We start from the raw sequence: 21,971 nt of genomic DNA on the forward strand, positions 1-21,971 counted from the left end.
TTTTTATATATTCTAAAATCAATTTCATACTTCTGTTTCCTCTTTCGCGGCTGCCACTTTTGAGAGCCTTTAGGAAACAATGCCGCTAACGATTGATTTTAGAATATATAGAAGCGTGTACAACCTGTCAGCGTAGCTTCCGAGAGTCTTCAGGAAACAATGTCGCTAACGATTTTCTACAAGTTACAACGACACCATCTCTGTTTTCGATGTCCCTCGCGATAAGGCGAATAGCATAGTGAGCAGCGGCAGAAGCAGCTTGTGGATCCTCTTAGCGGATGTTAGTCTTCACTTTCCGTAATAATATTTACTTTTTATAGCATTTGCTTATTTATTTTTATTGTCGACGAAACTTCACTTAAAAATTAATCCTGAGGAACTATGCCAAGCCTCACTTTAAGTAAAGTGACAACTTTCGATTAAAGGGCACCGAAAATGATTTCTTTAGATTTGGAATGCTGAGACAGGCATTGCCGAAAGTGATGACGAATTTGAAGACCTCGGGATTGATCTTAGACATCCCGGTGTGAATGCTTCGGAAGCTTCTGGGGCAATGGAGGAATTTCTAAAACTGGGATTTGGAGTAGCGGGGAAATAGCTTCGCAGTGGTGCTGGTCAATGGCGAAAATGTCTAGCTCGACGGTGGCTCTATGAAAGAGTTTGGTTTGTACAACGTGTCAGCTCAACTCATCTTGACTCATTTAAAACATTTATTTCTTTTAAATATATAATTTATTTTCACTTTGTCAATTATGTGCTTAAAGTACACTAGCATATTGCCCAGCTCAACTTGAATCATTTGAATTCAGCATAAAATGTACTGGATTTTGTAGATCTTTGTGTAGAACGTACCAATACTCCACGAACACAACATATATGTACTATATTGGGCTCGTTTTAAATGAGTCAGGTTGAGTTGGGCTGACACGTTATACACACTTTCATATATTCTAAAATCAATTTCATACTTATGTTTCCTCTTTCGCGGCTGCCACTTCTGAGAGCCTTCAGGAAACAATGCCGTTGGCGATTGATTTTAGAATATATAGAAGTGTGTACAACATGTTAGCCCAAACTTCCAATAGTCTTTAGGAAACAATGCCGCTGACGAATTTCTACAATGGCATCGTCTCTGTTTTCAGTGTCCCTGCGACAAGGCGGATATCGTATTAAAGCTTGCTTCGGAAGGAAACCCCAACAAAGATGCACAAGCAGCGTTAGCCATTGATCTTAAACTTACTCTTCATCCAACTGAGCATCGGTAGAAGCAGCTTGTGAATACTCTTAGCTGATGTTAATCTTCACTTTCCCTATCAATATTTACTTCTTAAAGCTTCTACTTATTTATTTTTATTGTTGAGGAAACTTCACTTAAAAGTTCATCCCCAAGGATTATGCTAAACCTAACTATAAGTAAAGTGACAAATTTTCAATTAAAAGGCACTGAAAACAATTTCCTTGGATTTAGAATGCTAGGTGCCGGAAGTGATGACAGATTTGAAGACCTCTAGATTGATCTTGGACCACCCAGTGTGAATGCCTCGGAAGCTTCTGGGGTGAGGAATTTCTGCAACTGGGATTTGGAAGAGGGAGATGCCGCGTAGGCAGTGGTGCTGGTCCATGGAGAAAAACTCGAGCTTGACGATGGCTCTGTGAAAGAGTTTGGTCTGTACAACGTGTTAGCCTAGCTCCACTACAACAAATATGGGCACTGCACACAATAAATTATCTATGCCATTTGAGGTCAAAGAGCACCAACAATTGTGCCCATAGACCAATAGCAATAGTGCAGCAACTAAAATATTGTTTGTGCCCTCTATGGGCGTCACCATTTGTCAAAGGGCACAATACCGTGTTTCGTGCTAAAGATGCAAGCACAAATTAAGGGTCTTTTGTGCCTCAATTCTGACAATGCTGTCAGAGTACTTTCTCATCCAATGTTGGCACAAATTTTATTATTGTGCCCAATAGGTCAAATATTAAAAAAAACATAAATTCAAAAACCACATAATAAAACGAAATAGTAATTCCACTGAGGCGCACCCATTTTTTCATTGCAAATTTAACTAATTAATATATTTATTAATTGTGAACACGGAAATTTCCTGAAACGAAAGAGACAAGAACAACGTGCACAAAATAATATTTGTATTTGATGATTTTGGGTTACAATCTCTCTTAAATTTGATCCTCTGATTCAATCTCCGTAAGGTGTTGATTTGTGGATGTGCGATTGATCCAAAGGGCCGTTGGGCTTGATCTAAGGATGAACGTTCTTCAAGGGCCGTGGACTTGATCTTGAAGGTGGATTTGAGCAGATCTTCAAAGGGGCTTTTGGGCTTGATCTTTGAAGAACAGTGATGAACGGATCTCCAGGGGCTTTTGGGCTTTGATCTTGAAGAACGGTTGGACGTGTGGATTTGTTGATGTTGTTGATCCAAGGGGCCGTCGGGGCTTGATCTTAGAAGAACGATGAACGAAGAACGAATAACACTTTCTTCAAGGGCCGTCGGGGCTTGATCTTGAATTTGGTGGAAGTTCTTCACGGGGCCGTCGGGGCTTGATCTTGAAGGTGGATGATTGTTGATCCAAGAGGCCGTCGGGGCTTGATCTTGGAAGAATGATGAATGAAGAACGAAGAACACTTTCTTCAAGGGCCGTCGGGGCTTAATCTTGAAGGAGGATGATTGTTGATCCAAAGGGCCGTCGGGGCTTAATCTTGGAAGAATGATGAACGAAGAACGAAGAACGAAGAACGAAGAACGAAGAACACTTTCTTCAAGGGCCGTCGGGGCTTGATCTTGAAGGTGGATGATTGTTGATCGAAAATGGCTTTCTTGATCTTTCGGGAATTGCTTGAGAGCTTCGGAGTTTCAGAGCTTCAGAGCTTCAAGGTGTAATATGAATTCCTCCCCTCAAATGAATGAATTAGCCTTCTATTTATAGAAATTTCCAAGGCCTAATTTTGAATATAATATTGCAGATGAAATAAGTCGTTTCTGCCAGGTGTTGACACGTGTCCTGTTTGATGACTTTTCCAATTTATTTCGATTTTTTGTTTAGACACACGCTACGTGTAAAATTTATGTAATACATGAGCGTTGAAACTTTGATTTATCGGTCAACATTTATTTACCGAAATTTCGATGTCTACAAATGCCCCCACTTCAAGGCGCGTCATATACATGTGCTTGTCACGTGTAGGAGATGCGTTTTGAAGTCCCTTAATGTAGATGTCGATCCAAGGGCCGTCGGGGCTTGATCTTGAATTAGGCTGGAGATTTCTTCAAGGGCCGTTGAGGCTTGATCTTGAATTGGGTTGGAGATTTCTTTAAGGGTTGTCGAGGCTTGATCTTGAAGGTTGAAATTGGACCACAAGGAGCTTCATGTGGTAGATGATCTTTGACTTTGGTAGTGGATGAATCGGCACGTATTTTGTTGCGCTTGTTGACTTTCCACAGCTTTGATCTTGAACTGGGTTGGAGGATTTTCTGGATTCCTCCAATTGTTGATTTTCCACAGCTTATTCTTGAACTGGATTTGATTCAAATATGGTGGACGCTTGATCTTGAATCGGACTTGTGATTTCCTCAAGGGCCGTCGATGCTTGATCTTGAATTTGGCCGGAAACTTTTTCAAGGGCCGTTGAGGCTTGATTCTTGAAGGTTGACTCGAACACATGGCAAGCAGGCACGAGGTGAAGGTGACGGCTTGTTGCTTTGTTCAATCTTTTTAATTCACACCTGAGCAGTTTGGTCAACGGTATGATCTTCAAGATTGATGGGTTCTTCTTCCAGTTGGTGACTTGATCTTTAAGGATTTGATCCAAGGGTGGTGAAACGGCACATGCAGCCCACAACGCCTAGCAAGTCGACCCAAGAATTTGAGGGTCAAAACGAGTCATCCACCCAGAGTGATTGCAAACCTGATGATATGAGATACTTTTGATTTTGAAGAAGTAGCGGATGAATCGACACGTGCTTTGTTGTGCTTGTTTCCACATGCTTCAATGTATCATTTTCCCTTATCTTATCTATTCTTCTGGCAGAATGTAGCATCTTCTCGAGTTCTTCAGCTCAGACTCCTTCTGCTGAGCTGACTGTGCAGGCTGCTTTCTTCTCTGCTTGTTTCTTCAGGCAGATGTGGCAGCTTCTTGAGTTCCTCAGCTCGGACTCCTTCTGCCGAGCTGACTGTGAAGACTGCATTCTTTTCTGCTTGTTTCTTCTGCACGTTGTCTTCACATGCTGCAAGGTATCATTTTCACTTGCCTTATCTGTTCTCCAGGCAAATGTGGCATCCGAGTTTGAGTGGAGGTTCCGGCATATTGTTTTCTTTATCCTTGTCTTTGTAGGTAAGAACAAGGACAAAGGAAAGGACAGGGAGAACGCATGATATGAGATACTCTTGCTTTCTACCCTGGTGATATGAGATACTTTTGCTTTGGTGTCATTTGTTTGCAGAGGTACCCCAAGGAATAAGAAACACTGAGTAACTCGAGAGGCTTCGTTGGGAAGGCATTCTCGGAGATGAAGAAAGGTTATGTATGTCTGCCTTGCTATGGAGGGTGAAGGTGGACAGTTATAGGAAATTCTTTAGTACCTGTAGAGGTACTATTCTTTTACTCATGTCGGCAACCAATGCGTGATTGATCAGTATGGCTTCATGTGCTTTCTTCTTTATTAGAAATCTTCGACAAATTGTCCGTAATTTCCGCCAAGCTGAGTGTGCATGTGACAGGTGTTGACGAGGCTGAAAAAGACTGGCGCCTCTTCGATATCTGGGATCGGCGCTTCGACAAATTACCCGTGATTTCCGCAAAGCTGAGTTTGCGCGTGACGGGTGCTGACGAGGCTGAAAAAGACTGGCGCCTTTTCGATATCTGGGATTGGCGCTTTAACAAATTGCCCGTGATTTCCGCAAAGCTGAGTTTGCGCGTGACAGGTGCTAACGCGTCTGGAAAAGCAAGATGCTTATCCGATATCTGAGCTTGCCTCTTCGATTTTTGAATTGGCCTCTTCGAATTCTGAGCTCGCTTCTTCAATCTCTGAACTCTCATCGAGTGTTGATTTTTATAGAGGCACGCAGTTCGTTTCAATGCACACTTGAATTTTTTGCTTGTAGAAAACTCCCTTCTTGCACTTCTAAGATCTTGATTTGTCCGACCTCTTCTTTCTTCAACACCTTTGAAAATGTCTGGACCCTCCGACCGTCGTTTTGACTTAAATATTGGTGAAGAGGCAGTCCCGCCTTCCCCAGACAACATATGGCGCCCATCCTTCATATCCCCTACTGGTCTTCTTACCGTTGGGGATTCGGTGATGAAGAATGATATGACTGCTGCGGTGGTGGCCCGAAACCTTGTCACTCCCAGAGATAACAGACTACTTTCCAAACGGTCTGATGAGTTGGCTGTTAAGGATTCTCTAGCTCTCAGTGTGCAGTGTGCAGGTTCTGTGTCTAATATGGCCCAACGCCTATTTGCTCGAACCCGTCAAGTTGAATCATTGGCAGCTGAGGTGATAAGTCTCAAACAGGAGATTAGAGGGCTCAAGCAAGAGAATAAACAGTTGTATAAGCTCGCACATAGCTATGCGACAAACATGAAGAGGAAGATTGACCAGATGCAGGAATCTGATGGTCAGATTTTACTTGATCATCGGAGGTTTGTGGGTTTGTTCCAGCAGCATTTGCCTTCGTCTTCTGGGGCTGTACCGCGTAATGAAGCTCCAAATGATCAACCTTCGGTGCCTTCTCCTTCTGGGGTTCTGCCGAGTGATGATGCTCTGAATAATCACCCTCTGGTGCCTCTCCGATCTGGGGCTCTGCCGAGTACTGAGGCGCCACCTGATCAATGAAGGCTTTTGTTTGTTTGCACTTTTTTTTTTTTTTTTTTTTTTTTTTTTTTTTTTTTTTGGTATGTAAATGTTCCGTCTGTAATTTTTCCAGAGAAATCAATGAAATGGACTTTATTTCTCTCAATGCATTTTTTTTTTCATGTGGTGCAATCCGCAACATCCTTTTTTTTTTTTTTTAAATTTATATATTTATTTTTTATTTTTTATTTATTTTTATTATTATTTATTTTTCTTTTCAGATGGTGCAATCCGCACCATCCCTCCTTTTTTTTATATTAATTTTTTATTATTATAATTTTTTTCTTTTCAATGGTGCAATCCGCACCATCCCCTTTTTTATTTATTTATTATTTATTTATTTTATTTTATTATATATATATATATATTTTATATATTATTTTATTATTATTTTTTTCTTTTCAGATGGTGCAATCCGCACCATCCCCCTTTTTTTTTATATTATTTTTTTTTAATTTTTTTTTCTTTTGAGATGGTGCAATCCGCACCATCCCCCTTTTTTTTTTATATTATTTGTTTTTAAATTTTTTTTTTCTTTTGAGATGGTGCAATCCGCACCATCCCCCCCCTTTTTTTAATTAATTTATTATTTATTTAATTTATTTATATTATTTTTTATATTTTTATATTTTTTCCTTTTTAAGATGGTGCATTCCGCACCATCTTTTTTTTTATTTTTTATTTTTTATTTTTTATTTTTTAATCATCACCCTCTCATCTTTTTTCCTATAAATACCCCCATAGGTTGCTTGGCAATGGGCAGAAGATTGAGCAGAGGGAGGATGCAGACGGGTGACATCGTGGTGCAGTAACAGCAAGCTTTTAGGTATTTTTTTTAAGCTTTTTTTTATTTTATTTTTTTTTTTGGACCTCATATATATATATATATATATATAATCTGTTTATGATGCTAGAATATATATACATTCCTTCAATCGTCCCATCACCATCATTGTGTACACATTATATATATTTGTATATGGAACTTGGTTGCCGTGTCTTATATATATATATATATATATATATATATATATATATATATATATATATATATATATATATATGTGCACACACACCCATATACGCACACACATATAATACCATATAATGTGTCTATTTTTATACACAGTGTGTTTGTGCCCTCACTGATGGATTTCTTTGCTACTGTAACGTGTTTTGAAGGATCGTCTTGTAGCTGCCCACTTTTGCCGTGCCTATTCAAGCTTTGTGGCTGACTTTTCCGTTGCAGTCATGGTGTTTCTTAAGTGCTTTAAAAACAACACCATCACCATTCTTGCGAAGGAAGGCGATCCACAAGATAGTGGAACGACATTGAAGCTTTATGTGCCACTGACTGGCCCTAAGGCACTTGTTCTTCCCATAAAAGACAATTCCATGCATATTAAGTCGTGGTCTTCTGAGGTATTTTGGGAGCTGGTAGACTCCGTTCGACCAACTACAAAGAGGAAGGTGTGCAGATCGAGGATTCTTATCTTGAACTCTTCGCACCATGATCGTGCCAACCCTTTGGTTAAGTCTAAGCTTCTTGGTGATCGTATCCGTAGCGGAGCTATAGCTTGGAATAGCACCCTGTCGACTACTGGAGGAGCCGCCTTCGTTGAGTTTTATTGGGAATGGCTTGAAGATGTCTTGAGCCGCTCCAAAGATGCACTTACCAACACAGGCCTTTATCATGCTGTATACGCATCTTTGTTTAGTTATGATCGCCATCCTTCCGTCATTCGTGCATTCTTTGAGCATTGGTGTTCAGCGACCAACACGCTTTACACGGCTCAAAGGGAGATGTCGATTTCACTTAGGGATCTCCACAAGCTAGGGGGTCTGCCCATCCAGGGAAAATTTTATGACGAGGTTGTTCCTAGTGTGAAGGAGTTTTCTTGTCGCAACAGTCGAGGATTGCCTGCTAGCTGCCGCTATTTGTTCTGGGCGTACCATAAGCTTTTCCAAGAGGCCCCCGGTAAGTCAGGCGTGAAGATTTCTTCGTGGATCCGGTTTTGGTATTGGGATGCCATGAAGTACAAGAGGCCTTCGAAAAAAAATGGTCGTAACAAAACAACCAGGCCTAAGGGAGATTCTGATCCGTCAGGCGTCATTGGTCTAGCTGGGCGCCGTACCCCTAACGAGTTAAGGACATTTGAGGATCTTGGCGTGGCGTTAGAGCACTTGGAAGAATCTTACTTAGCTGCATTCTTAGCTTGTTGGCTTTGTAAGTTTGTCTTCCCTAAAGACGATGTCAACTTGATTCGTCCTGGAGTCTTCAAAGTTGCTAGCAAGATGGCTGCAGGAGAATCTTTTAGCCTTGCTATACCGGTCTTAGCCAATATTTACGACGGCTTAAGAGTTGTTTCGGACTTGGCAAGCACTGAAGATCGTGATGCGGTACTTCCTTACCATTATGTGTACGGTTGGTTGAGTGAGTACTTTGGTACTCATTTTTCTTCGTCAACTTTAGACAAGTATGGGCCTTCTGTAGTCAAGCTAGGACCTTTGATGATGAAGTATTCTGGCGTGTTTTCTGCGAAGAGTCTCGACGATCAGCAGGCGCAAGCATTGTTTAGAAGTTGTGAAGGATTGAAGATTGATCGCCTGGCGAGGTTTGGCACGGTGCGGCGAGACATCATAGATGATTCACATATCCACTTTTCAGACTTGTCTTACCTTATAAGTCTCCGCTCAGGGTATGTTTCTTTGCGGCAAGAAGATCGATGTATTATTCAGCCGTACAATCCTCATCGCTTTAGTAGGCAATTTGGTTTTGTCCAAAATGTGCCAGGCACGTTGAGGGAGAAAGCTCGATCAGAATCCTTGCAAGCCGTGTATATGCATTGGGAGTCGTGTACCCGTGCATGTACAAATGCTTCTATCACCCTGCCGACCAAGGACGAGTTCAAGAGTAATCCAGTAACCCGTGTTTACGTACGTTAGTGGTCAAAGGTATATTATGAGAATTTAGGGACGGCAAGTGGTACCAATTCTTCCCATTCACATCATGATGCGTTAAAAGAGGGTTGTTCTGTGGTTCCTACACAGTTGGTACCTTTTGATTGTGCGAGTGTCACTCCTTTGCGAGATAGACCTGTAGCTTTAGCTCCTCAACGCCCATGCTTGTCTCCTCGACATTCGGATGCTTCTGAAGAGGCAGGAGATGAAGGTGACTCGCACGAAGATGGATTTATTTTGCAGCAGCGTCAACAAGTTTCAAACAAGCGACCACTTGAGGATGCTCAGGCTGACAGTGATGTCAATTTTTGTCATAAGAAGAAAGAAGTGTTTAGACCTCCTCAATTCGATGACCGTGCGCCATTTGAGAGAGATGCATGTACTTTATTTTCTCTCATGATTTCTTCTGCTTTTATGATTTTGGCTTTTGTTTCTAACATCTTTCTTTGTTGTCTTTAGGTTGGGCCTTCCCGTCATTTTGATTTGGCAACTGCAGATGTTTATTCATATACGGAGATGCTATTTATAGGCGGCCTACCTACAGATAGAGAGATCGGGGATCCGCCTGGTGTAGAGCTTGTTCCAAATCCGCCGAACTTCCCGAGTTTGCCATGTGTAGGTGGAGGTATGCAAGAACCTGTCATGCGTCTAACACCTTTGCCAACTAGCTCTGAGATCTCTTTGAGAGGGCCGAACCTTAGCGGTACTGAGCGACTCATCCGTCATATCAGTCTTGGTGCGGCAATGGAGATCAAGGGCCATATTGAAGCGAGGATTTCTAAGTGTCCACTGGAAGACCTTACGTTGCTCAATGAGGATTTGTTGAAGTTTGTTTCTGCGATTGACAACCTTAACGTTGATTCGTCATCCTTGAAGATCAAGATTGCCGAACTTATGGTTGCCTCGACTGAGTATTCTTCCTTGCGTGCTATTTCCTTGAAGAAGTTGAGTCCAGATGTTAGAGCTCATCAGCTAGCAACGATAAACTCGTCACTGGCCCAAGTCCGGTCTTTTCAGCAAGCTGTTTCAGGAAATTATCAAGTCACGGAGACTTCTTTAACTTCTGTCCAGGGGCGTCTAGATGCATTGGTAATCGAAGCATCGCAACTTGAAAGTGTTCTTGCGGAGCAGGGAACTGCACTTTCTCAGTACCAAGAGGAGATTTCGTGCCTAGAACGAGAGAAAGGCATGGCTATGGAGTTGCCCATCTTGTCTCCCATCGAGGTAGAGACTTTGAAGACTTTGGAAGGCTCGCTTGAAGAGCGCCTTCGTAGTTTTAAGGACATAGTTTTCAAGTAGTACCTTATGTTTTTTTTTTTTTTTTTTTTTTTTTTTTTTTAAAAATAAGGCTTTGGAGCCAACTTCTTCTTCTAGAGAAATAAAGCACTTATGTTCTTGAATTTGCTCTTCCATCTTCAAAGTGTTATATATATATTTTTTAGATGGTGTGACTGTACTTGAAGTTTTGATGTTTCAAGTTGCCTACGTACCCTTTGTTGAAGAGGGATCAAGTCATAACGTAGTTCAAATGAGTGATGAATTTAACAGTGATTTTGATGATGATTTACCGTACACAGTTTATGTTCTTGCGGGCCAGGAGCTTTGGTTCATGCAGTTTAAGCTCGTGCGAACAAAGAGCATGAGTTGTCGCCTTTCAGGGGTAGTAGCGCTTCAAGAATCTGCCATTGATAGGGCCGATCTTCAAGCTGTCTTCCACCATGATTAAGTAGGCGCCATTGGTGTAGACTTCTTGTATTACGTATGGTCCATCCCATTTTGACGTGAACTTGCTCTTTGTCTTGTGAGTTGTGATGATAGGCCTACGCAATGAAAGGACGAGATCTCCTATTTGAAAAGAACGAGGGAAAACTTTCTTGTTGAAGGCCTTGGAGAGTCGTGCTTGATAACACTCCAAGTGTTGCTGGGCTTCGAGTCTTTTCTCATCCAGGGCTTCCAACTCTTGAAGGCGCAACTTTGCATTCTCTTCGTCAGTCAAGCCTTCTTGTAGAGCCATCCTTAGCGAGGGGATTTGACTTTCGAGTGGTAGAACAGCTTCCACGCCATATACGAGAGAATATGGTGTAGCTTGGGTAGGCGTTCTATATGTCGTCCTGTATGCCCAAAGTGCTTCGCCTATTCTTTCATGCCAGTCTTTCTTTGTTCTGCCGATTACCTTCTTCAGGAGGTTGCACAATGTCTTGTTAAATGCTTCTGCAAGACCGTTGGCCGGAGCATGATACATGGAGGATTTGTGCTGCTTGAACTTGTATTTCTCGCAGAGCTCGTCCACGAGTCGGTTGGAGAACTGTTTTCCGTTGTCAGTGACAATGTAGCGAGGCACGCCATATCGGTGGATGATATGTTCCTTGATGAAACGGACGACAGTTTCCTTCTTGACTTCCTTCAGGGGTATGGCTTCAGCCCACTTGGAGAAGTAATCTGTTGCAGCTAGGATGTAAGCTTCTCTTGCAGATGACTTTGGCGCAATTGGTCCTACTACGTCTAATCCTCATGCATCGAATGGCCATGAAGTAGCTGTAGGGTGTAATGGTTCAGGCGGTTGATGTATGAAGTTGGCGTGAAATTGGCAGGCTTGGCACCTTTTGGCGTGTTCTAGGCAGTCATTTACCATGCTTGGCCAGTAGTAACCCATTCTTTTGAGCTGGAAATGAAGCTTCGGTCCGGACTGATGCGCTCCACATATTTCTAAGTGTGCTTCTTCCATGGCTTGATTGGCTTCTTCATCGCCTAAGCATCTCACAAGTACTCCTTCAAAAGATCGTCGGTAGAGTGTCCATTTGTAATAGAGGAAGCGATGCGCTCGTCGACGTACTTCAGAACGGTGTTTTGGATCATCTGGGAGTATTCCATGCTCCAAGTAGTTGATCAGCGGCTGTCTCCATTCTTCAACGTTGACCGGAAGTATGGAAATAACATTTGTATCACTTAGTACCATTTCAGTGACAGGCGGGATTACCCATCTTTGGCAGACTGGCACGTTTGTGGCTTCGTCTTCTCCTAACGTTATGCTCGAGGCTAGGTTGGCGAGAGCGTCTGCCATTTGATTCTCTTTTCTTGGCACGTGTTCTAGTGTTACGGCCTCAAATCTTTGTAGCAATTGCGTTGCCAGCAGGAAGTATGGGACGAGATCATCTTTCCTAACCTCATATTCAGTCAAGAGTTGATTGATTATGAGCTTTGAGTCGCCATATATCTCAAGGGCTATGATTTCCATGTTGATTGCCATTTGGAGCCCGATGATCAGTGCTTGGTACTCAGCGACGTTGTTGGAGCAAAATTCGCTTAGTTGGAATGAATAAGGTAGTATTGCCTTTGTGGCGACATGAATACTACTCCTGCCCCCGCTCCGTCTGCTCGTGCAGATCCGTCGAAGAACATCGTCCATGTCAGAAATATGTCGATGTAGAACACCTCTTCGTCAGGCAAGTCGTCTGAGATTTTCCAATCGGCTGGGATTGGATGGTCGGCAAGGAAGTCTGCTAGCGCTTGTCCCTTGATGGCTTTAGCTGGGACGTAGATGATCTCGTATTGATTGAGAAGCAATGCCCATTTAGCTAGTCGTCCTGTCAAAACTGGCTTGGACATGACATATTTGACCGGGTCAGCTTTAGCAACCAAGTGGATGGTGTAAGCATGCATGTAATGTCTGAGCTTTTGGATGGCAAACATCAAGGCAAGGCACATTTTTTCTATTGGGGAGTAGTTCAACTCAGTGCCGGTGAGCGTTCGACTAAGGTAGTAGAGCGCTCATTCTTTCTGGGATTCGTTTTCCTGTGCCAAGAGTGCTCCAACTGAACTTTCCTGAGCAGCGATGTACAATATGAGCGGTTTCCCTGGTACAGGTGCCCCCAGGACAGGTGGACTTGATAAATACTTCTTTATGCTTTCAAAAGCATTGTTGCATGCTTTGTCCCATACGAATGGAACATATTTCTTCATGAGTCGACTGAATGGTTGACAACGCCCTGCAAGGTTGGAGATGAAGCGTCTGATGAAGGCTAGCCATCCTTGTAGACTTTTCAACTCGTGCAAGTTTCTTGGCTCGGGCATGCTTTGAATGGCCTTGATCTTTGATTGGTCCACTTCAATGCCATGATGCTTGACAATGAAGCCGAGGAACTTTCCAGATGTGACGCCAAATGCATATTTTAACGGGTTCATCTTGAGGCTATATTTTCGCAACCTTTTGAACACTACTCGCAAATCCTTCAAGTGATCTGGTCTTTTCTTTGTCTTGACCACCACATCGTCTACATAGCATTCTACATTCTTGTGTAGCATGTCATTGAAGATCTTCTGCATTGGGCGTTGATATGTAGCTCCAGCATTCTTCAGGCCAAAGGGCATCACCTTGTAGCAGTAGATACCTTTTGGAGTGCGAAAGGCTGTTAGTTCCTCATCTTCAAGAGCCATACGAATTTGATTGTATCCAGAAGAGCCGTCCATGAATGATAGTGCCTCATGGCCAGTGGTCGCATCCACCATGATTTCAATGATTGGCAATGGGAAGTCATCCTTTGGGCAAACATCATTGAGGTCTCGGAAGTCTACGCAAACACGTATTTGTCCAGATTTCTTAAGAACTATGACGATGTTAGAGATCCACTTAGGGTATTGCACCTCTCGAATGAAGCCTGCTTCGATCAACTTGTCAATCTCAGCCTCGATTTGTGGGATGAGCTCGGATCGATAGCGTCTTTGAGTTTGCTTTATTGGTCGCGTTCCAGGCTTGACTGCAAGATGATACACAACAATGATAGGGTCGAGGCCGGGCATTTCCTTGTAGGTCCAAGCAAAGACGTCATTGTACTCTAATAGCAGCTGGTAATACTTCTCTATCTCGTCTGCACTTAGTAATGCACTTACGAAGATAGGCTTTGGTTCCTCACTTGTGCCTAAGTTGAGTTCTTTGAGATCGTCAACTGTGGCTTGCCCTCCATCTTCGAGTTGTGATGGTGCTGCAATGACATCTTCCTCGAGGATTTCATCTTCTTCACCTTCTTGGATTGTGATGTGGAAAACGTCTTGGGCCTCCTTTTCGGTGTTGACCTCTCGAGCTTGTTGGCATGAAGATTGTCCAGTGTGGATGATGGTGCGCCTTGTCACTTTCAGTGATCCAACTGTGTTAACCTCTAAAATTGCTTGGCGCTTCATTCTTGAAGGAATGGAACTTCGAATGTCATCCTTTTCTGCCAGACGATCGATCTTTTCTACTTCTGGTGTTGTCTTTCCCCTTTGGAAGGCTCTTTGGCTTCTCCAAGTTTTTCCATAACTGACTGTCGTGGAGGAAAGCTAGTTGTATCGTTTTGCTTCTTAGGTTTCAATAACCTTTTGAAAACAGAGCTTCGAGATACTGACGTGTTAAGCCTTTTGAAGACGGAAGTTCTGTTTTCACCGCCAATGAGTTTAGGTGCCGAAACTCTGGTCCTTGAACGATTCATTCTATCGAATACTGACGTCTGAGGGGCAGTTCAAGGCTCCTCTTTATCTTGTATAATGCTCACGCTGATGTGTTGAGCGCTAGCATTTTTTGCCTTGCTGGAGATCTTCACCGGTGCATTTGGTGTGAAGCCAAGTCCAACTTTGTTGTTGTTGACCCTGTAACCATGCTCCTCCAACTTCTTCTGAGTTTTAGTAAGATCACGTTCGTTGTCTTTGATGGTGTTCAAATCCTTCTTTCCCAAATTTGCAGAGGAGGTGAAGTTGTACCCAGCTTTCTACATGAGTTTGTAGGCGTTTGGATCAAAACCTTCTTTGGTCCTCTTGGTTGGGAGAAAGCTTGGTTCTACCCCATTTGGCAGGCCTTTTATGAAGCCTTGTGATGGCCTTGCAACCTTAATGTCGCTTAGCTGTGTCAGAGGCAAAACTGCATTTGTTTTGAGCAACTTTACATTATCCATGTGCCGCTGTGTATCGGCTTTGCTTGCTGCAGTTTCAAACGGGGATTGACCATTCTTTCTTCTCGACGTTGGGATGTATCGGAAAACGGGTATGTTTGGTCCATTTGAAGGCGTCATATTCCCTCTGGTTGTTGCAGGTTTAGCAAGCTCATCGTCGTTTTTGTTTGAAGATGGCATAGCTTCTTCTTCTTGCTTCTTGGGCACGGCTTGCCACTCCTGTTTTTTAGGTGTTGCTTTGCCCATGGATTTGATCTCTTTTGGAAGAGTTTCGGGCACCATGTCTTCATCCATGTAGAACTTGGCGTCTGCGAAATGTGATTCGGCTTCGGTGAATGGCTTGGTGTCGCCATAGATCACTTTTACTCCTTCTCGGTAAAATTTTAAGCATTGGTGAAGGATGGACGGTACTACTCCATTCGCATGGATCCAAGGCCTTCCTAAGAGCAAACTGTAGGAAGTTCTTGCATCAATCACATGGAATATTGTGCTTGACTTGAGTTCACCAATGGTCATCTCTACTCGGATCATGCCCATTGCTCTTTGTCCTCCTTGATTAAAACCTTGGATTAGTAGACGGCTTAGGGATAGTTCATCCACCTTGATGCCGATTGTGGTCATTGTTGACTTTGGCATGATATTTATGGCTGATCCGCCATCCACAAACATGCGGCTGACTTTGTGCTCCCTTACGTAACCAGAGATGAAGAGAGGTCGGTTGTGAGGCTTGGATCCTAGCAGCAAGTCTTCGTCGGTGAAGTGGATTACGTCCTCGGCGGCACAGCATGTGGCACATTCATGTGGTTGAAGCTTCAAGCTTTCGTTCTTGCTTTCTTGCACTTCATGGTCGTCGGAACTTGCCAAGACCGCTGCCAGTGCTTTTCGCATCTTTTTTGGCAACCGGAGCGCTTCCTCGATGCTAAAGTGTGTTGGCAGACCTTCTTCAGTTGTAGGAGTCTTTTCCCCCTCAGTGGTGACAGCTTTGCCTTTTGAGGGTTCTTCCATTTCTACTTCGACCATGTGACATGCAGTGATAGTGCACTGTTGGAAGAAGTCCTCCGGGAATTATTCGTGCAAGAAGACATGAATACGTGGCTCTTGCTCTATAGGTTCCCCAGCATATGTTGACTTAGCAGCTCTTATACTTCTTTTAGGCTTCCTATTGTTGCGACGACGATGCTTTCTCGCTTGCTCCCCCTTTGGCTTTATAGCTTGTGGTATTGGCTTCCTCGTCTTCTTATAGGTCACCAATGCCCACCCTTTTTCATCATCGATAGGTGCATCCTGGTCGTTTGCCCCCAATGATGGTTGTGCAGAAGGTGCTGTGTAGCTTGTGCATTGATAGGAATGGTCGGGTATTTCTTGAAGAGGCACGGGATCAAAGGACCCGAACACGATCGTAGTGGTATGCGTTGCGGCTGTGTCTTCTAGGTCGAGCTCAATCCGACCTTGCTGTGCCAACTTCATGATGAGTTCTTTTAGGATGAAACATTTGCCCACATGATGACCCACGATACGATGGTACTTGCAGTACTTGGGATCGTTGGTACGATTTATCTCTTCAGGGCGTTTGCATTCAGGCAACTCAATCACCTTTTTCTCCAGCAAGTCGTCCAGCATTGCATCCATGTCGGAGTCCGGAAAAGGGTATACCTTCTGCTCCAGTTCCCTCAAAGTGTTCTTGTACCTATCTTGGGTATGGGAAGGCTCACTTCTTTTTATCTCCTTTGCTTTGTTATTGAATGAGATTTTGACGGGTGCGGACGAGGTCTTGATAGGGATGGTTTTGGTGGTAAAAGCTTCCTTGGCGGGCTTTTTCCCATGATTGTCTGCTCTTGAAGTAAACACCTTATCCCTTTTGAAATCGGTGATTGGCTCCTTCTTTCCATGGTGGGCGATGCTCAGTTCCATGTCGTGGGCACGGGTGGCTAATTCTTCAAAAGTCTGTGGCTTGATACCTTGAAGGATGTATTGTAAACCCAATTGCATGCCCTGGATGCACATCTCGATTGAAGAAATCTCGGAGAGCCTGTCCTTACAGTCGAGGCTTAAATTACGCCATCGGTTGATGTAGTCCATGACTGGTTCTTCCCTCCATTGTTTCGTGCTCGTCAGCTCCAGCATGCTCACAGTGCGGCGAGTACTGTAGAAGCAGTTGAGGAATTCCCTTTCCAACTGTTCCCAGCTGTTGATGGACTCGGGCTCCAGGTCTGTGTACCACTCAAAGGCATTTCCTTTTAACGAGCGCACAAACTGCTTGGCGAGGTAATCTCCCTCCGTCCCTGCATTGTTGCAGGTTTCGACGAAATGTGCGACATGTTGCTTTGGGTTTCCCTTTCCGTCAAATTGCATAAACTTCGGCGGTTGATAGCCCTTCGACATCCTTAAGGCGTCGATCTTCCTGGAGTAAGGCTTCGAGTACAACGTGGAGGCATGAGAGCTTCCTTCATACTGTGCCTTGATGGTGTTGGTGATCATCTCTTGCAGCTGCTGGATAGAAAGAGATCCCATGAGTGCCGCTACTTGGTCTGGCTCCGGCTTCACATCGATTTTCTTCACCGGGGGCTCGTCTTCTTCGTCGTCTTCCTTCTTCAGATGATCAATCTTCGGGTTGGGTTTCTCGCCATCTTGCGCCTCTAGTCGGTTGACGAGTGCTGCAATTTGTAAGTCTTTTTCTTCCACAGTTCGGGTTAACCTTGCAATTGCTTCATTCATCTGAGCCAGCTGCTCATCGATTGAAGTTGCTCCGGTAGCCATAACTTGCATGGATGTGCTGTCGCTTGAGTCAGTATTGGAAAACAAAGACTCGGAGTACTTCTTCGGGCTTTCCTCCCTTGGTGCCCTTAGCGAGGCCAGGGTGATCACAGGTTCGTACCTCGGGTACTCTTGTTCCTTTGGTAGGGTTGATGTAGGGGTGGAAGAGGAGGCAACAAGAGCTCTTGCCTTGCTTCGAGTTACGATGCCTGAAATGGCGCCGCCTGCGGCAAGGATGCTCTTGTTCTTCGTGTTGGTTGTGGGAACAGCTTGAGCCTTCCTTGATGCCATTGATTTTGGAAGTGTGCTCGAATTTCTTGAACGGAGAAAGAGATGAGAGGTATAGATGGTCCCACTGGGCGTGCCAATTTGTGAACACGGAAATTTCCTGAAACGAAAGAGACAAGAACAACGTGCACAAAATAATATTTGTATTTGATGATTTTGGGTTACAATCTCTCTTAAATTTGATCCTCTGATTCAATCTCCGTAAGGTGTTGATTTGTGGATGTGCGATTGATCCAAAAGGCCGTTGGGCTTGATCTAAGGATGAACGTTCTTCAAGGGCCGTGGACTTGATCTTGAAGGTGGATTTGAGCAGATCTTCAAAGGGGCTTTTAGGCTTGATCTTTGAAGAACAGTGATGAACGGATCTCCAGGGGCTTTTGGGCTTTGATCTTGAAGAACGGTTGGACGTGTGGATTTGTTGATGTTGTTGATCCAAGGGGCCGTCGGGGCTTGATCTTAGAAGAACGATGAACGAAGAACGAAGAACACTTTCTTCAAGGGCCGTCGGGGCTTGATCTTGAATTTGGTGGAAGTTCTTCACGGGGCCGTCGGGGCTTGATCTTGAAGATGGATGATTATTGATCCAAGGGGCCGTCGGGGCTTGATCTTGGAAGAATGATGAATGAAGAACGAAGAACACTTTCTTCAAGGGCCGTCGGGGCTTGATCTTGAAGGAGGATGATTGTTGATCCAAGGGGCCGTCGGGGCTTGATCTTGGAAGAATGATGAACGAAGAACGAAGAACGAAGAACACTTTCTTCAAGGGCCGTCGGGGCTTGATCTTGAAGGTGGATGATTGTTGATCGAAAAGGGCTTTCTTGATCTTTCGGGAATTGCTTGAGAGCTTCGGAGTTTCAGAGCTTCAGAGCTTCAAGGTGTAATATGAATTCCTCCCCTCAAATGAATGAATTAGCCTTCTATTTATAGAAATTTCCAAGGCCTAATTTTGAATATAATATTCCAGATGAAATAAGTCGTTTCTGCCAGGTGTTGACACGTGTCCTGTTTGATGACTTTTCCAATTTATTTCGATTTTTTGTTTAGACACACGCTACGTGTAAAATTTATGTAATACATGAGCGTTGAAACTTTGATTTATCGGTCAACATTTATTTACCGAAATTTCGATGTCTACATTAATCTTTAGGTGGCTTGTTTTGGAGTTTTCAGTTATCTTTGCTTCTACTGTTTGGCACTTGTTTACAATTGAACTCACAATTTGATAACAAAAGTTAATGAATAAGTTTAATATGTCAACTGATTAATTGTTTTTCAAAGATGCAATGCAACCTAGTACTTAGCAGATGACATCAATATATTGCAGATGCATGTAAACATTCAAATTTGATGTTATCATTTGAGAAACAATCAAAGAACTAAGTTAACACCCATAAGCTTATTCCCTGTATTCCTCAAGAGGACCTAATTAACTTCTTAATTTTACTCAGTAAGCATAAACACTTTACAATTTATATACAACCTAAAACAATAGAGCAATATAAGAAACTGTAGAAAGCAAACATTAAATTTGCCATTACCCCAATCTTCTACTTGATCATATACCAAGTTATTGAAGCTGACATTTTTAATCTATAAGCTTAGAAATCATAAAAAAAACAAATGGTTGAGTTGATAGTAATCTCAAATAGCAATATCTAACAAAAATTTGACTATAAAAATGTATATCCTTCTCTCAATTAGTATCAATCTTCATCCTTAACAAAAAGTTTCAATTTTTCTTGCAAAAACACACATACCCCAGTGTTTAGTTTTCCAAAGATTATAACCAAATGGTGCAGCTACTAGTGTTGGTGCCCGAAGAGCTGAAAACTGAAATTCACCCACCAGAAATCCAAATAAACACAACCTTGCAAAGCAACTAAACTAATTTTAGCAATTTTACCTAAACATAAATAGAACAATTACACAAACCTTACTATCAAAGGTCTAATTTTTCAACTACATACAACAAACTCGGATCATTTCAGTGTGAATCAAAATCATAACTACCCAAGTCTAAAATAGAGAGTTTAAAGATCCTATTTGAAACTAATATCATGTATGCTTTTAGTTTCTAATCATAATGGAAATGACATGGAAAATTTATTCATTGAAACACTGCATGAACAACACAACAGTATCACACAAACTTTCTGTTCAGCAATCAAATTATGAAACCACCAAGATACTTAGTCTGAGGAGTTTTAGAACTAAAATTCTAGTGGGTAAAGGGTGATAACATTTTTGAGGTAAAATTAAAGATCAGTAAACATATATTAGTACAAAGAAAGATATACAACTAAACAAAGCATTGACATGCATTGACATGCATATTAAATCCCACTAGATTTCAACTGATTATTTCTAGTCTTCTTGTTTTTGTTTGTCCATGGTTCATCACTTCTGGCTTCCTATAGATTTAGGATCACTGGTTCATCTAGACTATCAACAAAGAGACTTCTGAAAATTTATCAAAAATAAACTCCCAGCACACCTAAGGCAGAGTCTAAGCCAAAACTTATGAGAACAAAAGTCTGGTATATTTGACATGAAATAACAACAAGGTAGCTTCGATGTCACATCATTTCTTTGGCAACACATTAGCCGAATTACCAAATGTTGGTCATGGTAAAAACTTTCATACCATGTTCTATATAGTTTTGAGCTATTTCCAAATTTCGGAAACTCTGAAAAGTATAGCTGAGCCAAGAATGACTAAATGAGTACAGATAAAGAGGTTTTGCAAATGGGTTTGGTCTAAGATATGCATATTTGAATAAGGTAAAAATATCAAGAAGAAATTTAGACTCGGTATATATAAGAGCTACAAGATTGTGTAATCAGATTCGGTATATATGAGAGCTAAAATATCAAGAAGAAATTTAGACTCAGTATATATCCAATCAAATTTTATGTAATCAGAAACTCACTCTTCAACTCCAGGTCATAAAGTCAAACTTTTTGACATCAGAAACTCTTCCATCGCAATTTTTTGTCAAAAACAAATTAATATTAGCTATTTTCATTCTACATATAGGAGAGCTAAAAGACTGTAATCATCCTAGTAAATTTGAAGCTCAACATGAGTTAATTACATGTTTAGATACAAGTGGGAAATAAAAGGATATTTATTAACCTCTCCCATACGTTAATGTATTTTACACTTTTACCTTGTATTGTAAGATAAAATAATAAGCTATGAAAGTAACAAGTGAAATGAGTTTGCAATTATCTCAAATAAGCAACTATTTCTTTTGTGTAAAAATGATAATTTTCAAAAGCTATCTAGCTTTGTTTTTGTTGCTGTTTGTATCAAACCAAATAAAAATATAATTTTCAAGCGAAAAATAATAAGGTTCAGTTGTTTTAAAATCAGCCCTGCTCACCTACCTTGGAAAAATATACAAACAGTTCTCTTAATATAGTGACTAACTGAAAGCATATTCCTCAACAGCCCTAGAATCATAAATGCTTCCTTATTTTTGTTCCTCAGTATACATAACCATATAATCAAAATATATTGATTGAAAGACTAACCCAGGATTATCAAACCCCAAACCATTAGTGTGGATTTTTGCAAATTGAAAATTGCAGGACACGTTGTTAGCATGTTCCAGATTCAGTAGTCTCGAAAAGTCAGTGCAAGATCTGTAATTTGGGTACTCAATATAACAAAATAAAAAATAATTGATGAAATAAAGATGCAGAGATGTACTTACACTGAGGAAATGGAGCAATCGGAGACCTGCGCTTCACATATTCAAATCTTCTCTTAGAATCAACATGCACTATACCCAAAGAATTACCCTAGAAGTAAACTACATATTCAGAAATAGAATAAAAGAAATCTGAAATCATAATTGCAGCTTTAAGCTTTAGAAATACCCATCTATATGAGGTTGTGGCTGGAAGCTGAGAGCAAGAAAGAAATACAAAATATAATCCCAGATCCCTTCATCAAAGCCTTCATCATATCCAGATCAACATAGCTTGATGAAGACAATCCCAAAAATTAAATAGCACGAAAGAAACTCAAACTTAAAAATTAATTTATACTTGAAGAAAAGAGTGGCAAGAGGGATCTTACTCTTAATTACAACCTATAAACTTACAGAAAACATCCGCCCAAACCCATTTAGCGGCGAAGTGGTGGATTGATGAGATTTTTTTGCCCCAC

At 41.9% G+C, this 21,971-nt stretch overlaps 1 protein-coding gene across 1 annotated transcript; it reads right to left on the reverse strand.

The window, feature by feature from the left end:
* Nucleotides 1–1,464: 1,464 nt before the first annotated feature.
* On the reverse strand, nt 1,465–21,698 carry LOC126595327 (uncharacterized). Its single transcript, XM_050261657.1, has 4 exons — nt 21,680–21,698; nt 21,510–21,582; nt 19,552–19,661; nt 1,465–1,667 (listed from the first exon to the last, which is right to left on the reverse strand). The coding sequence occupies exons 1-4, from the start codon at nt 21,681–21,683 to the stop codon at nt 1,465–1,467; spliced, it is 390 nt and encodes a 129-aa protein (XP_050117614.1). The 5' UTR covers nt 21,684–21,698.
* Between the last annotated feature and the right edge of the window lie 273 nt (nt 21,699–21,971).

This window comes from Malus sylvestris, chromosome 13, assembly GCF_916048215.2.
Source record: "Malus sylvestris chromosome 13, drMalSylv7.2, whole genome shotgun sequence".
NCBI classification, from domain to species: domain Eukaryota; kingdom Viridiplantae; phylum Streptophyta; class Magnoliopsida; order Rosales; family Rosaceae; genus Malus; species Malus sylvestris.

Coding starts and splice junctions, on each gene's coding strand:
- LOC126595327 (XM_050261657.1), bottom strand. Junction 19,662..21,509: donor GCTCCATTTCCTCAGTGTAA/GTACATCTCTGC, acceptor TTGCTTTGCAAG/GTTGTGTTTATTTGGATTTC. Junction 1,668..19,551: donor TTGGAAAACTAAACACTGGG/GTATGTGTGTTT, acceptor CACGTTGTACAG/ACCAAACTCTTTCACAGAGC.